The following is a 21448-nucleotide window of genomic DNA, read 5'->3' on the forward strand; positions in this document are numbered from 1 at the left end:
GTGCGCGGGCGCCGGAAAGGGACGAGCCATGGCGTCCGTGGTGCTGAGCGAGGCCGAGAAGCTCTACATCGTGCACGGCGTGCAGGTAGCGCCGGCGGGAGCATATCCGCACCCCGCCGGGCTTCATCCCTGCGTGGGGAGGAGGGAGGGAGCTTTGCATTACCTGGTGTCCGGTGAGGGGAGGTTGTCTCCGGGGTAATCGTCACATCCGAGCGCACGGAGCATCAGACCAGAAAGCAGGCAGAGAACAGGACGTGGAGTTATTGTTACTTTTCTTTCTTATCCTCGTCTGCCCAGGGAGGGTGTGGAGGCTCCTTCCCTGGAGCTCAAGACCCGCCTAGACACGTTCCTGTGTGACCTGATCTAGGTGAATCTGCTTTGGCAGGGGGGTTGGACTGAATGATCTCTACAGCTCCCTTCCAACCCCTACCGTTCTGTGATTCTTTCTCAGGTTTGTGCCATTGCACAGCCTTTTAGCCTGCCACGAAGCTAAGGAACAGTGAGTGGAAAGGGTGAAGGGGACGTGTGGGGAGAAATGCCTGAGCTAAAAGAGCTGTACTATCTGCAGAGAAACTGTGTTTTATCGCAAAGAAAACTGGTTTTATGGGGACGAATTATGCGGTATCTGACGGTGAGGGAGCCCTGGCACAGGCTCCTTCCTTGTGTGGAGGCTCCTTCCTTGGAGGTCTTCAGGACCTGCCTGGACATGTTCCTATGTGACCTGATCTAGGTGGGACCTGCTTCTGCAGAGGGGTTGGACTGGATCATCTCTAAAGATCCCTTTCAATCCCAACCATTCTGTGATAATACCTGGTTTTGAAAAACAGATGAAAGCATTTGAAAGGCCAATGGGTTATTTTTGTCTGTTGTGGGTCCTAATTGCATATGTAGAAGTACAGAACTTGAGTATCCCAAGGAAAACCAGTGTTGTGTTAGGTAAGGTACCTTGTAAAGCAAAGACCTTTACACTGTTACAGTCTGAATCTTTTGCAAGAGTTCGTGTCTATCTGCAGAGAGCTTTTTGCAAGGTCTCTGTAGAGATAAATGAGAGGCAAATGGAAAAGTAGGGTTGATTCTGTTGTAATCTTAAACGAAAGGTAGTAATGAAGCAATGAGCTGTTGCTTTTTGCTGCTGAGTTTGGCATAGGAAAAAGAAACTTCTAAATACTTTTTTTCCCCCACTTTTCATTATTGATTCCCTCAAGCACAATATATTGCTTATCATGCTTAGGAGGATCTCCGTGTAGATGGTCGTGGCTGTGAAGACTACAGATGTGCAGAAGTAGAAACAGACGTTGTGTCAAACACAAGTGGATCTGCAAGAGTAAAGCTGGTAGGCAAGTTTCTTATGAATTGTGTCTCTTGATTGAAGTTTCTGGGTTATGTGGCTACTTTTAATATAAGCTGAGGCTATTTGTAAATGGGCTTGTGTGTGTGTAATAATGTGTGTGTGTGTACAGCACACTAATCAAAATAATAAAGGAAATAATGGCAGGATATATAGTTAATTCAGGCTGTCTTAAGCTGCTTGAGCTAGGTTTACTCTGAAGTTCCTGGACAGCCTTCCATCTGACCTTATCTAACACTTAATCTTGAAAATGGAAGTTGCTGTTGTGCCCAGCATCTGGAAAAAATAGTTCTGTTCCTTGAGGGTGAAGCAAAAGTACTTCTGGCATGTGTTGAAGAAGATAAATATATTATATTTATTAGTAGTAGTACAGTATATTATTAGTAGTTGTATTAGTGTTATTACTATTATAAGAGTTCTGGAGAAACAGCCTTTTCCAGAACCAAAATGACCAGAACCATGAAGTAGTCATGGATATTAGGAATGTCTCTTTAACCTAGGGAAAGATCATATGTATGTTAATTATTTGAAGAATCTTCTTAGGCTTAACATTGTCCTTCTAATGCCTTTCCTTTTATATTAAAAAATCATGTTATTCTGAGTTCGCTCTGATACAACATTCAGTTTATCAGCAAGTAACTGAAGGGTAGAAATGTCAGCTTATCATAGCCATTTAAACTAAACGAGTAGTTCTGTGACTGTAATTCCTGTTGTGCACTATGTTTTTGTTTCAACAGGGACACACTGATATCTTGGTAGGTGTAAAAGCTGAAATGGGGACACCGAAGTTAGAGAAACCTGATGAAGGCTACCTGGAATTCTTTGTTGACTGGTTAGTATATGGGAGAAGAGGGAAATAAATGTAATAATTGGAGTAAATGACTGATCTGAAGGTTATAGCAGCATTCTACGAACCACCTGTAAGGGTCTAAGAAATAGAAACAAGTTATTTTACTGCTCCAATATTGGTGAATGTTCAGAAACTTTCTGCTTGTTCTGCAGACCCTAATTAAACAGAACAATAGTTAAAGAATGAAAACAGGGATAATAAAACAGACCTGAACTGCATAGCATCACAGCCTCTGGAAAAGGCTCAGTTACACATGCATCTAATGTGACTTCATGATTACATTGTCAGCTGTCTTTTTTACAACTTTATTCAGAAGGATTGACTGATACAGACTGTACTTCAACTGTTGTTAAAGATTTGCTTACTCTGGGAAAGCAGTGGAAAAAGATTTGTACAAATCTGTTTAAGAAGAGAAATGTCTTTGCTGTAAACTTCAGATGCAAAAGCTAATTAGAAAATTTGGTTTCATTTATCAGTGAATCAATATTTCATTAACTGAAACGGTTAGTTGTTTTTAATCACATTCTTGACTAGTGAGCATTATAAATGGAGCAGTGTTTAGTCTTACAGCCTTCATAGTGCTTGAAGGAAACTAGAAGGAAACTGAGAGCTCTTGTTTTCAGGTTGCTTTAAGACAGCATAGTGACATCTTGGTGTTATTCCAGACTGTTTGCTCCATGAAGGTAGAGTATACATCTCTTGCAGATATTCTAAAGCTGTGCTTTGTGAAATAGTGTGCTTTGGGAACCTCTCATAAAGGCCTTGGCACTGCCAAGTTAGCTGTTCTGTGTGACCTTTCTTTTTATTGACAACAAAAAGTGTTGCTACTCTGTCACTAAACCATTACACTGTTAGTAAAGCTAAGGTATGAATGCTGCCAGGAAAGTGTGTCTCTGATAATCTTTCTGGTTTAACTGGCTGTATGTGCCTTAAGGTTTGTGTGTGTCTCAGAATATGCAGCCTAAGCTAAGACTGCCTCTGTACCCCACATCACCCCACATCACAGCCTCTTTACATTAAATGTGAAAACTTACTTTTTTTAGGGGGAAGGACTCACCTATGAATTAATGATTTGTCTGTGTCTGATGTTTAAAAAATGTGTGCCAGCCATTAGAGAGGATCTGAGCTTGTCTCCAGTATGAAGACTTGTGTATTACATATCCTAAACAGTACCCACTTTGTTCTGGTGCTTTCTGTGTGAAGGAAGTTGGGAGATTGCAATTCTGTGACACATCTTTCATACATAAGTAAATGTTAGATAAACTTCAGCTCATTAGATGAGTGTCAGATTGTGTTTTCTAACTGTTAGTCTCTGCTGCATAAGAAGATGGGAGGGAAATGTGCACCGATACTGTGTGAGATGGATCTTGTCAGTTCTAGAGATAGATAAACCTTACTTTCTGTGACAACACAGAACAGGAGCCTAAATTTTAGAGGATGGTCACTTCTCCCATGCTTGTGCCACTAGGGAAAGGTGACCTCAGGCTTCCAGAAAGTTCCAAAAGACAAAATGTGAAGTGGCAGCAGCTTGTTCTCTAAAGGATGCCATCAGTACTCTGATGCTATTCAAGGCTACCACTGGGGGGTAGTAACTGAGCACAGTTTGATACAGTTCATCTCCTGATGAAGTTCCTGTGTATTCTACTTGGTTTTCATATTCCTGAAACTAATAGTAAAAACTCAGACTGCAGTCTGCTGTCTTAAAATCCCTTTTCTTTGAAACTTCTGTGGTTTCTTGTGCTGCTGAGAATAATCACTTGCTGGATCTCATTTATGATTCTGCAGCCCACAGTTCCATTTCTCTTCGTTGTTCTCTGAGCCCTTAACCTAACATCTGAGAAGCACATTTAGTTCTGTTTTGAGACCAACCTTAATGGATGTCTCTGGATTAGATTCCTTTTGAGGCACTGGTTTGTGATGCTGGAAATTAAAAATATTAAAAGGCAGACTTCTGAGCTCCTTGAATGCATTAGGTCTGGTTTGTGGAATTAGGGAAGTAAGGGATATATTTGTCCAAGTCTTGCCATCTCTTCCACCTCTTTGAAGGCCATTTGTTCCAACTGGGAGAGTGGGCCTCTTTGTGATGCTCTCATGAGAGTCTGGAGCAGATAGGATCCTAAATACTGGAGATGGAAAGTACTTCTCCAAAGTGTAAGAGATGACAATATTGCAGAACAGCCACATCAGCGTGCTTTTAGGTTATTCTCAGATATTGTTCCATTTTCTTTTGTGGGGAAAATGTTGACTTAAACCAAATTTCAGTCCAGTCACTGAAGGTATCACTTGAATGGTGGCTGCAGAAAAGGAACTTGTCCTCCTGTTATCATGGCAACTGTTCTTTGCAGAGGCAATGGGCAAACTAATGGGTTTTAAAAGAATGAAATGGTTTTACAGTTTTCTAGGCTACTTCCTCCATTAAAGATATATTGTCTGTCCTCCAAGGGATTAAGCTCAGTTTTCAGAGAGAAACACTCATCTGATGCTTGAGTAAAACTTTCAAACTCTATAAGCAGATGTTCTTTTGAATGGGAGGTGTGGTGACAGTCCCTGACCAGCCAAAGACCTGAATCAGTAAATCCATATGGTAGAGCTACCAGTTTGACTGAACTAAACTCAAACCTTATTAGCCCAGTTCTTTGTAGGGTCATGAGCTTGAATATTGTCATAATCATATTAACAGAGGTAGACAGCGTCTGAGTTCAAGTTCTTTTGTTTCTGGGATTGCCTCATCAGTCCAGATGTGTCATAAATGTGATGTCTTGGAGTATTAGGAGTATTAGCTATCTCCCTAGGTGGTTAACTTACTGCTGACTCTAAAACAGTGAATCTGTTGTTTTGAAATGATTGGATGTTTCTTTGGGTGCAAGAATAGAAAGCTGGCATTGATTGCTTCAGAGTAAATACTGTTTTAGGTGAGCAATCTCCTCTGTGTAATGAAGCCCTTCTATACCAGGAAAATGGCTGTAAGCTTTTGTTTCATTGACTGGGTTATCTCTGTTATAATTGGTTACATTCTAGATTATAGTATGTTAGTGGCCTAAGCAATGGATGGAAAAAACTGCTGTGAGAGAAAGGTTTTGACTGGTAATGAATAGTGTTTTGAAGTTCAGTAGAGAGATCTGTGGTAGAAGCAGGATTATGCTTTAGGAGGAGTCTTGATTGTTGTGCACCATGAACCCGAAATTGTTTGGAGAGTCTTTAAAATTACATTTTCTTTAGGAATAGAAGTTCTGTGCTCCACCTGGCCCTACTAAGTTTTTTCCATGTTCCATAAAAGAAGCTTTTTAGCATTTTCTCTTACTAGTGTGCACCCTTTGCTGAATCTTACCCAGCATAAATAACTGCAGTGGTGTGTGGGCATTAGGTGGCACTGTTTACCATATAGTCATAGTACCCTGCTAACTTCGTTTCATTTTGATTGCAAGGAGCTAAAGTGTTAAAATAAGGAGGGAATTAAGATGCAGTGAAACTTGCAACGATATTCCGAGTGACTCTTATGTTCTTCCTACTTGATGTCAAAGAAAGTGACTGTCAATAATGAAAAAGTACAACATTTGATAAGACTTTGTGTTTAGAGATAATAATGAGGTATAGATTGAGGTTTGTATAGTTCTTTCCATCATATCCTAGGGGTCATAATGCTCGTGTAACCATTCTTTGAACAGAATGGTTTAAACAGAATGGTGTAGCTAACTTGTATAAAAGCTGCTTCCATGAGTAAGTTCTTGTTTAATACAACCTGAAGACCTGATCCAACATATTTCCAGAATTGTTATACTCAGGTATGGTCCTATCTTGTAAAATTGATGTCTGAATATTAACACAGCTGAGAATCTTCAATATCGCACTTACAGTGCTTATTTGTGTGGTAAATGTAGTGTGGAAGCATAAGGCAGTGCTTGATTGGCAGTCATTCATTTTTTTAAGCATATATAGTGTTGTTTGTTTATAGAAGCAACAAATAACCTATAAAAACACAGTAGCTCTTCCTGGCATCTGAGCTGTCAACAGTTCTGCAAAAAAAAAGCCAAGTTGGGATAATTATTGCGAGGTAATTCTTATAGGTAAGAAGAATAATAGGTGATCATGTGTAAGTGCATAGGCTCTGCAGTCTTGTTGATATAACTCACTTGGTGGTTGAAGTCATACCAAGATAATGTGAGTTGTTGGGTTTTTTTAAAGGTGAAAGGATTATATTCCAAGACTTTGTTTTCTGCTGTATGTTTACATTCCTGTGGTGTGCTTTTTGGAAGAGCTAAGGGTTCATATCATCATTTAAATGCAAAACATAGATGAGAAATTGGCACTGGGAGGTGCTCAGGCAGGAGAACACAAGCCTTTGCTGTTACAGATTCTGAACTTATTGAGGTCTGATTAGTTTCAATACAAGATCCACAACGTGTGCCACAGGCCCACTGCTGGAGAATGTTCTTGCTCCTTCTAGAACCCAGAGGTTGGGTTCAGAACATTTGTTTGTTATTTTGTTGTTTATGCACCTCTGGACATTTCTCCTCTATTTCATTGTGACTTGGAGGTGGAAATTTGGGGTCTGTGGTTTTGTTTGGGGTTTTTTGACAGATCTGTGCTCTTTTCTCATAAGAATTTTGTTCTTAACTTTGTACAAGACCCCAGCACCCAAGCATTTTCTTGCATGACCGCTCATAGACAGAGTTTGTTACACTGGAATTGGGGGAGTAAAGGCCACACATTTTTGCCAGATCCTTTCTGGAAGAAATGTTCTTTAGTTGCTGCTCTCCATAAGCTTCAGTTGCTGAAAATAATGAGCTGCTGTCTGTACGGGGCTTGGTAGCAGAGCATACACTCAGTAGAGAAATGACCAATTAAGGTCAGGCAGTCGTGTCATTTCATTAAAAAAAATAGGTGTATTCTACTTGTCATATCATCAGATCTTTCTCTTCTTAGATCTTTCACTCTCATCTTAATTTAACACTTAACTCTAACAGGCTGTCTTGTTAGATGTTCTGAACTTAGTACAGTTTCCTCTCACTTTCTTGTTTTTCAAAGGGTTGAGGGGATAGAAGAGGAGAGCATTAGAAGAAATAATCCCTGAGAGAATCCACCACTTCAGTATTGTAACTTGTGAACTGAAGATAGTAGGGAAATTTAATTAGTCCTGGAGTTTGTAGCAAAATGTAGGTGTATTGTGTGCATCAAGACATTGTTGCATGCAAAAAGGAAGTAACTTCTTTACAGATAGGGTGCTTATTCTTGTACAAACAAATCCTTCTCTATTTCTAATCCTTTCTATTTAAGAAATGTCCTTTGGGTTTGTGGCTGCTTCAGAGATGAAAGTGTTTTTTCTTTCTTTATCTAGTTCTGCAAATGCTACTCCTGAATTTGAAGGCCGGGGAGGAGAAGAACTTGGCACAGAGATAGCAAATACTCTCTACAGAGTATTTAGCAGCGAGAGCAGTATAGACTTGAAATCACTTTGTATTAATCCCAGAGAGCACTGCTGGGTTCTCTATGTTGATGTATTGGTAAGTAAGGAAATGAAAACTTAAAGATGTGTACTGTCATATTTAAAAAGCTTCTCATACTATGATAGGATGCTTCACAGCACGGATGGCCATTTTCTTATGAATCTACCTGTAACAGTTAATCACTACTTCCAGCGTGGTCTTTTTCTACTCTTCTTGGTGGCTGCTGCTGCACTGCAGATCTGATGAAACACCAAATGTTCCAAATCTGTCTCAGATAAAAATCAGATAGGTGAACCTGCTTCTGCAGGGGGGTTGGACTAGATGATCTCTAAAGGTCCCTTCCAACCCCTACCATTCTGTGATTCTATGATTTTAGACGAGGTCACTGATGAGGAAATGGCTGCTAAAGAAGGCTAAATTTTTTTCACCAAGCTACATGTAAGAGCAAATGTCTCATTCTGATGAATGTAAGTTAGCATGGGTGTATGTTAGCCCTAGCATAACTATCCCATCTACCTCTTTGCACTGTTATCAGTACTTAGGAAGGTAAAATAGCAACTTTTCTAGCAAAAGTTAATTTGGCCTAGGCACTTTCTGATGAAAGTTGCACCCACGAATTGAATGTATTTGTTGCCATTAAGAAGTGGAAAGTGATTTTTATGCATATAAATCATGAGAACACAGCAGCTCAATTTCCAGACCGTGCTATGTTTCAAGCCCTCTGTCATGGGAACATAATAGAAGCCTGCAGGTCAGACTCTGCTGAGCAGTATTTCCAATTCTTATTGGTCCAAAATTGAGCTTCCATTTGTCAAATTTGTAACTGAAAATATGTTGAGGAACTTTACTCATAGGAACCCATTAATGTCTGTGAAATGTTTTGCAAAATGTTAAGCTGTATTGCCAATACAAATAAATACAGGGGTTTGTTAAACAAAACAGGAGCATTTGCACTAATGGCTAAACAAATGAGAGAATTAGTCCATTAGGTGTTTAAAAAGCAGTAGCATTAGCCTAATTGCAGTAGATCTGGTACATACTGTGACTTAGTCCACATATAGAATGATCAAACGTGTGCCACTGCAGAGTGCTTGAACAGCCTGAGTCACGGGCTTATTGGAGCTTGGCATAGTGTAACAGAGAGTGAAGTGTTAGTTCTGAGAAATCATACTGGGGCCTTTACTTATTAGGTAATTACAGGCAGAGGTACAGAATATTAAATGCAGTGCTTCCTTAAGCAATGTACTGCTTAACATCAACACTGCATAAACAAAAACTTTCATAAAGCTGACTGCTGCAGAAGGAATTCTTAGCTTTTGTGTGAGGTGTAACCACTCATTATCTAATGCTACCTGGACAGATTTCTTGGTTGTCCACAGCTACAGAGAAAAACAGCCTGGGGATTTTTGTGCCACCAGTTGTGTCACAATTACGAATGCTGATGAATTTTGCACTCAGTTTTGTTTACAGTGCCAATAAAGAATCTGTTATAGGTTCTTAATTAGGGCTCTGAATTTGATGATGAATCTCTTTTGTGTCATGTTCTGCAGGGGTTTTGTGTGTGAGCCATTGAAGAGCTGCTGGTATAGGTAGAAGAAGATACTGTTAACATTTGTCTGTTACTCTTTTTTCCACCTCTTTTTTTGTTCCATACCAGGCCTCTCTGTTTCCGCTTGTAAATGTATTTCTTAAAGGTATTCTAAGGTATTTCCTTTTCTAAACTGAAGTCATATGTCCCATAGAATGGCTTATACTTCAAGTAGGTGCTTGATATCTACAGATTTCCCTTAAGATGCTCTTGCTGAATCATTCCTATAGAACTCTATTTTAATAGTACATGGTGTAAGTGTGACACTTGTGCTAATGTGAGGTACAAGTCATGTTATTCATCATGTGAGGGAGGCAGATTCTAAATATAATAGCAGTGCTTATTGAGAGCCTTTTGGATGATACTTGCTTTCAAAATTCCTGGCAATTGTTCACATTGGTGATTGTGTTGCTTAGTTAAGTTGGAGGGAAAAGAAGCCTTAAATCTGTCATAAGTCTGAAAATACTGGTACCTTGTGGTGAAGTGGGAAGGTACTTGTTTTCAAGTCTCTCAGCATGAAAGACAAAGACTCAGACAGACTGTTAAGAACCTGGAGATGCTCCATTGCTGTTTAATTTAGCCATGCACACTTTGATGAGAGCATCTATAATCAGCTCCTGTGTGTAAACAAAACTAGAGAGGTGCAGCCTCAAAAGAGAAAATAGTGTATTTTACATAGTCCTGCACCTTATTGATGAAAAACTTGTCTCCAGTGTTTTCTAGTGGTCAATGTACTTGGGAGATGCTAGAATTGTGTGCAGTGAGACTGGAAAGAAAGTCACTTCAACTATACACACCATAGAGATGCAGATATGTGGACACATATAGATGTGTGTCAAAGGCCAAGAATATCTATCTTAATAGAAGGTATTCCACTTGCAAAGAGTAGCTCATGAATGTGGAGATGCACAGCCCTGCAAAACTATAAGCCTGTTCGCACCCTCTCTCTTTGCCTCATTTTCTTTACCCTTTTAAGTACATTGGTGTCAGGAATAGGCTTTTGGGCATTTTTGAAGGTATGTAACCTTCTGCATGCAATTTGCCCCAGCAGCCTGCTGTGCCAAGCAAGGACAGTCAAAGTGTGCCATCTCTTTTCATTCCTTACCCAATCACAGCACATTGTGTGTTGAGGAAGTGCATCCATCAGGTTCTGTTGAAATTTTAGCAAGTCATTACTGAGCATCCCTCAAAGGTTTCCCTCATCTTTTCTATTCCTCATCCAGTCTAGGAACAAAAAAACACCCCACATTGTGCAGACTTTCTTAGTCCTTAAAAAAAGACAATCAATTAAAAAGCTCAGGGAGGGGATCTCAGTACAAGGTGCTTCAGCTGAGAAGAGAGTGTTCGTTTTCTCTCTGGAGGAATTGTGCTATGCTTGATACAGGCAGTGTTGCAAGCTTGTAGGCATCACTGTAGCACAGATAAGGCTTTAGAATAGCAGCCTGGACACAAGCCTAGCAACAGTCCAGGCACATCCCATTACTGGGTTTTAATAACAGACATATTGTGGCACTTATTGTGCTATCCAGTAAAATCCAATCGTGGCTGAAAGTGGCAAGTTAACTTCTCTGTGTCCAGCAGCTGCTTGCAAAGAAATAATCTCATCACCTTTGTATTTAGCTTTCTGTCTCAAGTTTTTGCCATTCTTTTTGCACAATCCAGTCTGCCTTTGTAAAAATAAACTGTCTTTGCAGAATATCTGATTTATGATTTGCTCCTAGTGCGAGAGTTTATCTCATTCTTAAATGGATTCTGAAGAACAATCAATGCAGCCAGTGTTGCAAAACTTGTTTTGCTCTCATCATATGGCATAGATTGATGTAAAGGAGAACAATCCATATGTTGTCCCTGAAGGAGATTTAAATGCTTGTTAGAGATGTGTGTGTTCATAGAATAGTACTGACAGCTAGAAGTGGAGCTTGTCAAAGAACTAACATCAGACTATGGCCAAATACATCTTTGAGTTGTCTCAGAGGTGTATTTTTGAGGTCTGTCAGGGCGTTAGTGGTTATGGGAGCCCTGCCTTTTTATCTAGTATGATGTGCTGCTGTTCTCTCTGGCTCTTCACCTGATCTTCATGGGAAGAAGCTAAGCTAGACTCCCTCCACACTAATTCAAATGGTAGTGTTATCAACAAGTAGACTTTGACATCAGGATTTCCTTAGATCTTTTTCAGTTACAAGCCAAACCTGCTGATGACTCCTTTTCCATAAAGAGTAGAGAATAAATCATGATGTGCCTTTGAAAAGATACCTTCTATATCTATCTTTTCATACCACCTTCTGGGTGACAGTTTGTGTTGCTGCTTTGAAACCAATTATACCAATTGGGTTTGTCCAGCTGGTATTTAAAAAAAGACTCCTCTTTGAAATGAAGTCTAGAAAAGGGATTGAATTGATTTAGCATTAAAGAATTTGTGTGGTGAGTTTGTATCCTGGTCAGAAGCTTTTATTGTGGGGTGTATTAACCCTTCTGCTTTATAATACATTTAGCTGAAGTGTTCATTTCCTACCTGTTGTTTCTGTTCATACATAGGCTTTATTTTAAACAGACTGGTTTGGTTCTTAATTTTGTGACTTTTCAAGTAGATTTAAGTAAAATAAAGACTTGGTTTAAAGGCAGTAGCCTGATTTTCTACTAAAGAGATTGTTTTTTTCCTCTTTAGTTGTTGGAGTGTGGCGGGAACCTCTTTGATGCAATCTCTATCGCAGTGAAGGCAGCGCTCTTTAACACAAGGTAAAGCACAGATCTCATTTCATTTGAGTGGAAATGACTTGGGAAGTGGAAGAGCAATACTCTCTGGGACCTAAATATTTTTAATGCTTAATTATTTAAGTAAGAAATACCCAAGGCAATTTGGATTCAGATACAGATTGGTTCGTTTGCAGGCAAGTAACATGAACTAATGACACTAATTCAGTTTCTGATAATCAAATGTTGATTCACATCATGTGCAAAGTCTGACTCAATACAACTTTTGTTCTGTAGCCAGATCCAGATAAAATTGTCTTCACCAAATGGTTGTGTTGCAAGTAGTTGGAGGCATTGGTGTTGATGCCTTGTGGGTTTAAAATAAGAAGTATTGACTGATATGTGATGCTTCTGAATAAGAAGCCCTCTGTTGATGTGGCTACTGATTTGTAACTAGGCCTGATTTCCCACTTTTGATATTCTTTTTTGTTAACTGTGAGTCAGGAGGGTTTTAAAACACTAAGAGGAAAAAGTAGTGGTGAGACACAGTGAGGAGGGGGAAGTGACATGTCTTTAAAAGAACTTTTTCCCAGGCACGTTAATCTTTTAATAAGAACAAAATGTAGTAGGATGAATGATGGAAGTGCTCTCTGTGTGACTGAATGAGAACACCCAGAAATATTTTCTCTGATGTTTTTATCTTCTTTACCTATAGGTGAATGGGAATACAGGGCTTTGTAGCGCCCTTGAGAAAGAAACTAGTGGATGGCTTTGCTAAATGTTAAGTCACAAAATTAGCTGTAAGAGGTGCCAAAGTTAGACTCTTACAGGTGCAAATGTTTTAAAATGGGGCTCAAGTCATTCTTCAGATGCAAAGTAGAGATCTGCTAAAGTCACTGTTGGAGCTCTGGCTAGTTCATCGGGGAATCAGCTTGCTGAAAATGTGCAAGAAGAGGAAAACACACTTTTAAAGACAGGCAGTATATCAGGCTATAAACCCTTTAGAAGGGGATAAAGTGAGAATCCATCTGAGACTGCAGCTTATATGTATTGCTGAGAAATTTCCCATGTTAATCAAGTTTCTCAGCAGTAACTTTTAACACTAGGTTGCTTTTGTAGCATTAAGAGATACCATTACAAATGTAATGGCTCACAAAAGAATTGGCAGCACACTAAAGGGAAGCAATGCCTATGTCTATGTGTTAGCTGCCAGGATGCAAAAGTCTTATCATTAAAACAGCTGCTCCCTTGTGAGTTGTTTTGCAGATCTAAGGCACATACTTTATTTACAAGATAGCTAGATCTATTTTTCTTGATTTCAGCTGGAATCCTAGTTCTGAATAAAGAGAGAAAAGAATCTAAAGAGTAATTTCAATAAATAAACAAGCAAATAAGAGGAAATCTGTTGCTTTGGGAGCATGGACATCATGGAAGGTGTGTTGTTTTAATGATTCAGCTGTATTTTTGTCCTGCAAACTGTATCATTCATGTAATCTTCAATCTGTGGACAAGCATCCACAGTCTTGTGGAAGTTGAATATCAAACCAACGTGTGGTGCAGTACGACATCGTGTAGGACCTGTTGATTTTTGACCTGGGAAAACCCTGTCTTGGTTTGATCAGGGGCATGCTAATCTCATAGGAGTTCATAAGGTCAAGAGGTGAAATTCAAAGTGGAAACCTGTTGTCCTTATTCACTGTCCCTCTCCCCTTCCCTTGGTACCTACTGAGTTTGCTTTGGATCGACACAAAGTTGTTCAGAGTAGCTGCCTGCTCTCCATAAAGTATTTTTATCCAAACAAACAGATGTCAGCTTGAAGATCCCTTCAGATTAAGTGTTCTGAACTTTCATGGGCATATCCCTCTTTGAGTCCCACTTGTCTTTCATAATCTGTTTACAACCACAGTTTTGTTCCAAGTGTTTTCAGATCTTTGTCAGCCCAGACTGCAGCTTCTGTACCCAGAGCAGAGTGCTCAAGCTGCTGGTTTTTGTCTTTCAAGCAACTAATGTTTAGGTATTCAACTAAAACCCCTCAGCTTCATCCTTAAAATCTTGCTCTAACCGTTTTTAAAATAGCTATGGGTGCATTTTTCTTCAGGGATAAGCAACTCCAAAAGGGTAACTTAAGGAATTTTATGCAAGAATTATGAGATTTAAATCCTTTGTATGTGTGATGTGACTCATTGTATCCCCTTCAGGCATGGAACAAGGACTGTAACAGTTTTAGGGGGAACGTTTACTCCTCAAGAGCTTTGTATTGTTCACTGTGTTCTAAAAACTAAATCAGGATCATGTGCAAAAGACAGCAGATATCAAACTTCCTTCTAAACTGTGTCTCCAAGGTGCTTGAGGCTGGTTTTTATCCATGATAAAGTATTGGAAAATGTGCAAGTAGTTACTGTGTCAGGACTCAGCATTAAACTTGATCCCATGGAATGTGCAACCTACTTGCAACCAAGGCAACAGAAACTAGACAAGTTACAAAACCTGCGGACTTGATGACACAGTAGCCTTGCAGATGGCATCTTTTTACTGAGCAGCATGGTAGAGACAGAGCTATTGCCTGCTTGCAAAGGTAGAAGTGCTGTTTGCAGTTGGGAAGTCTGGGTCTGCAGCACACAGAGAAGAACATTGTTTGTTACATGACTAAGCCCTGCTGTACAGATTTCTGCCCCGATTAGTTGCAGAAATCGAAACAGAGAAGTGAAAGTCCCAAAGTAAACATGTACAGCTAGTTCTCAAGATAAATCTTCACAAACTGGGAGAGAAAATCTCCAGTTTTCTGGAAATGCTTTGTGCCACCCTCTCTTTGCCTAGTTCCTGTGTGTATCTAACCCCTTTTCATGCAACTATGACGCTTGTATCTGCTGTTTTTTGCTTCTGCGGTAGATGTGCCTGTCTCGTCTGTTCTTGACCAAAACACCTCACAGGCATTTTTCAGGTGTTTAATTCTGGCAATTTGCAGACCAAACGTTGCTCTGGTTTCTTGATCATTTTAGGATAGAGTTAAAAATGGCTTGACCTCAGAGATTTTCCTGAAATCTCCATCTTTTTTAAATGCTGCTTTGGCACAAACATTTCTTGTCTAGGCTGTTGTCCAATATTGTCCATCAAGCTGTTTAGCCCGAGGGTTAGTCACCCTCTGACTGGACTGGAATATTTTAAACTTGAAAATAGGCTTTGATGCATTTCCAATGAGTTGCAAAGCATTTGGAGTTTCATTTCAGGGGAGAAAAAAAGTACACAAAGCGGTTGTTCTGCCTGTTGAAAATTGTAGTTTTAGCTGGGCTCAGGCCAGTGTTTCTGTAAGGAGGTTGTTCTCACAGAAGCAGGGTTAGCTGTTGCAAGGTATTCTCCTCTAGGACTCTCAACCGCAAATAGCTGAAACACTCTTCCAGGGAACAACAAAAATCACTTTGCATTGGTAGGGGAAACGTTCACTAAATCAGTGCCTGTCTCCTCTAAGAGAGATTTGGTACAGAATGCATGAAAGAATGTAACCTCCAGAGACTAGTTACAAAACACAACACTACTGTAAAAGTACTAATGTAAAACCAGCTTGTGGTTACGTCCCACACAGTTACTGAGGTTGGCTTTCTAGGGATGTCTTGATTTGATGTTTGCAGTTGCAAATGTGTAAAAGTGAGAGCAGTGTGGTTGAAGTGTGTGTAGGTTTTACTGGCCAGTCTCAGTCAGTCCTCCATCCTAGTGAGCTTATGGGTAAATGAGGGCATATAAGATGCTGACATTCTTGATGACTTGAGGTACCATTTTCTGCTAAATTGTTTTAAATTACTTTATTCATTTTGCTGGGAAACTGCATGAAATCATCCTCCCATTCAATGGCTAACAAACACGGTGTAGGTACCATTGACAGAGAGCCTGTCTAGCTCATTTGTGAGAGACCTTGTTGCTCGTAATTGAGAAGAAAGCATTTCATGTGTTTCTGCCAGGATTTTTATCCCTGGTCTTCCTTACAACAGCAGAGTCATCTGACTTCTTAAAGAATACCTTACCAATCTTCCTACCTTGCTAAAGAGAAAGGATTTCACTAATGTCATCTTTTCCTTTACCCCAGGTCTCCTTAGATACTGTCATTCTTTCCTGGACAGCTTTGCTACTTGTATTGATGTCATAGCTTCGCCAAGCAGTGCAATTGCTGTAACTCTGACCATTTTACTGTTGTCTGCAAGGTTGAGAACTACAGCATGAAAAGATCCAGTCTTGGCGCTCTCCTGGACATCCAGGCAGATGTAGAAACAATTGTTCAGAATTGATGTGTGCAAGTTCCAAAAGAATCTCTCCACATATATTAGTATAAAAACCAGTTCACATTCTATTAAAATGATGTAAATAAGATGACCTTATCCTAAATACCTTCCCACTTAACAATGTCTTCTTCCTGCTCTGAGTTGTTAATACGCTGGTAACCTTTAGCCTCATTTAGAGGAAAGGGCGCTTCCTGGAGTTGAGACCATGTATTTTTTCCTCTGTTTTGGCAATGATTTTGCACATTTTGTTTCTGCAGAATACCCAAAGTGCGTGTTCTTGAGGATGAAGAAGGCTCTAAAGAGATAGAGCTGTCTGATGACCCTTATGATTGTATTCGACTCAACGTGGATGACGTGCCCTGCATTGTCACACTAAGCAAAGTAAGCCTGAAGAATGCCTGACCTTCTGCCTAGAGATTACAGTTTCACCTGCTGTTTCTTTTTTGCCCCTACAGATACAACTGGTGCTACAGAAATGGCCAGTGTCCACTATGTATATGTTTATCTTTGGCCTTCCCATTAAGAGGAACTTTTATACAGTAAAAGTTCTTCTCCCCCACTTGCACTTTTCTACTTGAAGCATTCTTAAAATGCATCTTCTTGCAGGAAGAGACTTGTTTGTTATTTTTCATCTGCTTCTTGCTCAATCATCTAGAGCAGCAGCTACTTCAGTATGTTATAACAAGCATGTCATTGTCTCGAGGCACAGAGAATGTGTGATCTGCCTGGAGTTACACAACAAGCGTTTGTTTCTGGGCACAGAACTCCATTTTCATGGGTGCAATACTGTCCTTTCCTTTCAAACAGGTTTTTTGTTTTCCTTTTCCACATAGAGCACGCAGCTAATGGAATTTGTTTGGCAGATGCTGCATTTTCCATTGCAAGATTTAGGGATTTCCTTAGTTACCTGAAAGTTTGTGTGACATTTCCTTTAAGCAAGTTGCATAAATAACAGAAAGGTTATCATTGAAGTGAGGAGATGTGTAATTTTCTCCTGGGAGTAGGAAAGTCCATTCTGGGAGTTGAGGGATAGGGAATATAGAGCTTCTTATAGAGGAAAGGACGATGAGAGAGGAAAACAATCTGAATCAATGACATGCTCCTCTCTCCTCTGTTATGTATGCACACACAATTTGGGGTCAGAGGCTCTTTACATACTGTGTGGTCAAGTCAGTCTCTGACCCCTACCAAAGGCCATGTGATGTTAGGATGGGGGGCTGTAGGTAACTAACAGAGCCACCACTCAGTTCAACTTAATAAAGAGCTTAGACAACTGCAAACTAATCTAACGTCATTTTGTCACTCACTCAGATTGGTTATAGGCATGTGGTGGATGCTACCCTTCAGGAAGAAGCCTGTTCTTTGGCCAGCCTGCTTATTTCTGTGACCAGTAAAGGTGCCCTCACTTCTATGAAGAAAGTGGGGAAGGGTAGCCTGGATCCAGAGAGTATTTTTGAAATGATGGAGGTAAGGACTTTTGAGCAGATACTGTCTTGGATGATAGTGAATGATCTGGAACTTGGGTATATGAAAAGAACTTGGGTATATGAAGACTTCAAGAGCTGAGATCTTGGTGCTTTGATTGGGTGCACAAGGGACTTGCTAAAGGTCACAAACAGAACAGAATGTGAATGGATGTTAGCTAAGGCTTCCAGGTAGCTGAAATGTACAGTATTAGCATTTGTTTCAAATACATGACAGCTGTGAGACTGTAAAGCTTAAGCTGACAAACTTTGAGACTATTTTTTAAGAAACATGTTCCCTCTCATTGCTTTCCCTGAAGACTGAAAGAGCAAAACTTCTAAAGTCCCTGCAGAGGTAGAGACAGCATTTTGAATTGCTAGTGCACGGTGTTCTAGCACAACTCATTTGTTTTGTGATAAGCTTACTGTTCTCATTTTAGTGTTGTTTTTCTTTGCTCTTTTATTGAATTTCTGGCATGCCCCTGCTCTATGAAAATACTAGAATCTGGATGTTGTCCACATCCACATGAGAATTCCATTTTAAACCTTCTTCAGGCTTTTCTTAAATCTGTCCTCCAGTATCAATTCTCGTGGCTGGGTTTGGCCTTGACTGTGAGAGAGAGAGATGGGTTTTGAAGTTGTAGTTGGAATGAAAATGAAATCCTTCAATCTGGCTCTTATTTCCTAGAGATCCGGTGCTAATTTCAGCATGGCTGCAGTGCAGAATGCAGACATTGTAGCCAAGTTTAAAACAATTGGTCTGAAGTGGAAATTGCTTGCTTAGTTCTGTTGCATGATGTCAGTGCTAATCTTGGTGGTACCACTGGGCTTTTGTGTTCAGAGATGTCACTTATCCCCCCTCATCTGGGTAGAGAGGTGGGGTCCTGCTGGTCTGACATCATAAAGAAGTTAAACTTCCTATGGGCATCTGATGTGTGTTCCTTGATGGATTTTTGAGTCCAATTCTAGCTGTTGTGTAAGGTTTTAGGTCTAGGACTGTTAGAAAGAGATGGGTGCCTAAGTCAGGTACAGGTTCAGAAGCTGCTTCTGTGCAAATATCTGCACAAAGCTTTCATCAGAGCCTCTGTTGTGATCACTGCTTTCGCTTTAACCTTGAGCCCTGAATAGGGAAGGAACTTCTGCAGCTCCTCTGGGTAGCCTACCCACAAAGGCTGTGCTTGGGATGATGTAAGGCTCATCTCAACACCACTCAGATGCATATGGGAGGTGACCATGGGAAATCTTCAAACCATACAGCTCTGCTCAGGTATTTTAGTGAACTTGTCCCTTCTTGTTGGTGCAAGGAGTTAAAAGCTTTAGCTGACCACCCAGTGAGTTGTACTGTCTCCCACCTGCCTTGGAAGTAGTCTTCCTCCCTAGGTGGTGAGCAATTTGAAGGACTGAGGGATAAAGCTGATCAGAAGATGTTTCTTGGGAGGTCAGAGGTTGTCTGTTTGGCCCTGCCTCAAACTCAGCAGCCTGATTAGGATACCAAGAAAAACAAAAAGGCCTGGGAATGCCCAGTGGAGGAGCTGCATTCTCCAGTGGTTTGGCTGCAGGTCAGAGAGTGTTCAGCTCTCCATGCCTGGTAGAGAACAGATATTCTGGGATAAATATCTTAGGAAGGAGAAAAATCTGGGAAGCTGTCTGGCTCTTTAGGGAGAGAGGGACTCTCTTCATCTCTGTATGGAGTCAGCGTTTCAGGTCATTTAGAGAAACTCTGGGAAAGCTGCAATTAACAGCACTGCCTCAAGATCTTTATTTCAGCATTGCCCAGTGTTTCCTTGTCCTGCAGCTTCTGCAGTACAGCTGTGCCTGTGAGTAGAGGCTGGTATCAGAGCTAATCCTGGGCTTTTGCACTCCTCAAGTTTATTTCTCTAAAAAAACACACCCTTCTGTTAACTCCTTTAAGGTCCTTGGGCAGTCCTGAATTGCACATCCTAATGAAGGATCTGCCCACAGACTGATTCAGTGATGCAGCCACTGTCACTTCGGGCTCTGTGGACACGGGACAGGGCAGAACTGGCCTAAATTCACTCTGCTGACTCTGAGCACGTTCAGAAGAGTTTACTGAACTTTCTATGAGTAAGCTACTTTGCTGGTCAGGTAGCTCTTGTCCACTGGCAGCTAGCATATTGCTTGGCTAACTTGGATGCGAGCTCATGCCTGCTGTGAATTTGATTTGTATTCCTGGGTGATCCATTTTTAATGATGAGGAAATGCCTCTCTGATGAATGGGAACACTGCCTTTATGCCTACTTTTTTTTTCCCCTCCAACTTAATCACATTAAAATGAAACTTCCACTACCCTTATATTTCTTAATTAAGAGCATGTTTATATTATACCAGATGGTGTGTGTGAGTCATTAAAGGGAAAATATTTGTCAAAAGCAAGCGTTCTGTGAGAGTTGTCTTCCTCTTAATAAGCATATGTCTCAGGTTTGTTTTGCTTTCTTTGCATTGCAGACAGGAAAAAGAGTAGGCAAGTCCTTGCACATAGCCCTTCAGAAGATTTTGGATGAAGAGGAGAGTTTGGGGACCTCCCGGCAGAAAGTTGGATTTTTGGGATGAGTTTTCATTAAACGTTCCAACCTGTTTTTAATTGATTGTGTGATCTCATCACTTTGTGTATAGAAAAAGGGTGTGTTTTTGTCCCAATACCTTTATGCTTCTGTCTAAGAGGCTTCCCAAATGCTGCTAAGCATAAGCAAAGCTGAAGTTAAATGCAAGTAAGTGTTACAGTTATGCATACAAGTTATACAGTTAAATGCAAACTTGAGCTGTCCATGCAGGGAACTGCCAGCACCAGCAGTAATTGTCTTGGGTATCTTTTCAAGAATGACTGCTGTGAGTTGTACTTAATTCTGTTTACATGTGTTCCACTGCTGCAGACTGGCTGCTGTGGTCTGGACCATATATATGGCCACACCACAAGCCAGGTTTTGAGCCTCTTGTAATTTTGGTTTTGTTCCCTGGCCAGATGAGAACAAGCACTTGGTGGAAATCTTCCTTCAAATTACCTTAGTTTCCCTTGAATGAAATGTGGTTAGAGTTTACTATAAATAAAACATGGTCCCAAGTTTCCAATTCTTGTTTTAAAGCAGGATTTCTTTGCTCACCAGAGCTCTGCCTATCCCTTTTGCCAACAGGTACAAGGATAACCTAGCCAAAACCTCTCATGGTGGCTAAGGAGGAGGGGCATGACTAAGGTGGAAGGGAAAATAAGTTAATCCAGCTGCAAAAACATAGTGGCTGTCAATAATGATCCTTTACAGGGAAAGACAGAAGGTGACAGGTAAGATATGCAGTCAAGTTATATCACCAAGTCTTTAAAGTAATGGATTCTCTCCCTACATCAGTTGAGTGACCCAGCAAAGAGAAAGAGCTGTTTACGTAGCAGGATAGAAAGAGAAAACAGATGGAAGAAGTCAAAGGGAAAAGCTGTTTTTTCAAGAAGCTGATATTGCAGCTGCAAGTGTTAGAAGGGTTGTTTTGAACAAACATTGTGGCAGAAGTGACTGCAGTCGTATTCTGAATTTCTTGTTTTAGTTTCCTGATATCAGACTGAGAACATTCTCTCGACTGGAATGTGGCTGGTGGGGAAAAGGGAAAGGTTTTTACTGAAGGAAAGCTGTGGATATAGGATGGTTCAAACTAAGAATCATGATCACATTAAAATACACAGTGTACCTAAGGTCCCTAAATCTCTTCAGCCCTTTTCCTCGAGCACTCTCACGTGATTATTCAGGGTGAGTGCAATAATACTGTATTTTTCAGATACCTGTAGCCACAG

General features: G+C 40.4%; 1 protein-coding gene across 2 annotated transcripts; it reads left to right on the forward strand.

Annotated features, from left to right (window-relative positions):
• Nucleotides 1–4: 4 nt before the first annotated feature.
• On the forward strand, nucleotides 5–20257 carry EXOSC7 (exosome component 7). 2 transcript variants are annotated; one of them, XM_061996691.1, is made up of 8 exons: nucleotides 5–85; nucleotides 1232–1333; nucleotides 2086–2180; nucleotides 7534–7699; nucleotides 11896–11966; nucleotides 16450–16573; nucleotides 17504–17659; nucleotides 20122–20257. In XM_061996691.1, exons 1-8 carry the CDS (start codon nucleotides 29–31, stop codon nucleotides 20224–20226), a joined length of 876 nt encoding a protein of 291 aa, XP_061852675.1. In that variant the 5' UTR covers nucleotides 5–28; the 3' UTR covers nucleotides 20227–20257. The 2 variants fall into 2 exon arrangements, with proteins under 2 accessions (XP_061852675.1, XP_061852676.1); XM_061996692.1 differs by lacking the exon at nucleotides 20122–20257 and adding an exon at nucleotides 19568–20102.
• The last annotated feature ends 1191 nt before the right edge of the window (nucleotides 20258–21448 follow it).

This window comes from Colius striatus, chromosome 5 (assembly GCF_028858725.1).
Source record: "Colius striatus isolate bColStr4 chromosome 5, bColStr4.1.hap1, whole genome shotgun sequence".
NCBI lineage: Eukaryota > Metazoa > Chordata > Aves > Coliiformes > Coliidae > Colius > Colius striatus.

Excerpts from the sequence above, each read along its gene's own strand:
- EXOSC7 (XM_061996691.1), top strand. The coding sequence starts at position 29 with ATGGCGTCCGTGGTGCTGAGCGAGGCCGAGAAGCTCTACATCGTGCAC. Across the intron at positions 86-1,231 it reads ACATCGTGCACGGCGTGCAG|GAGGATCTCCGTGTAGATGG; the intron begins GTAGCGCCGGCG and ends TATCATGCTTAG. Across the intron at positions 7,700-11,895 it reads TTCTCTATGTTGATGTATTG|TTGTTGGAGTGTGGCGGGAA; the intron begins GTAAGTAAGGAA and ends TTTCCTCTTTAG.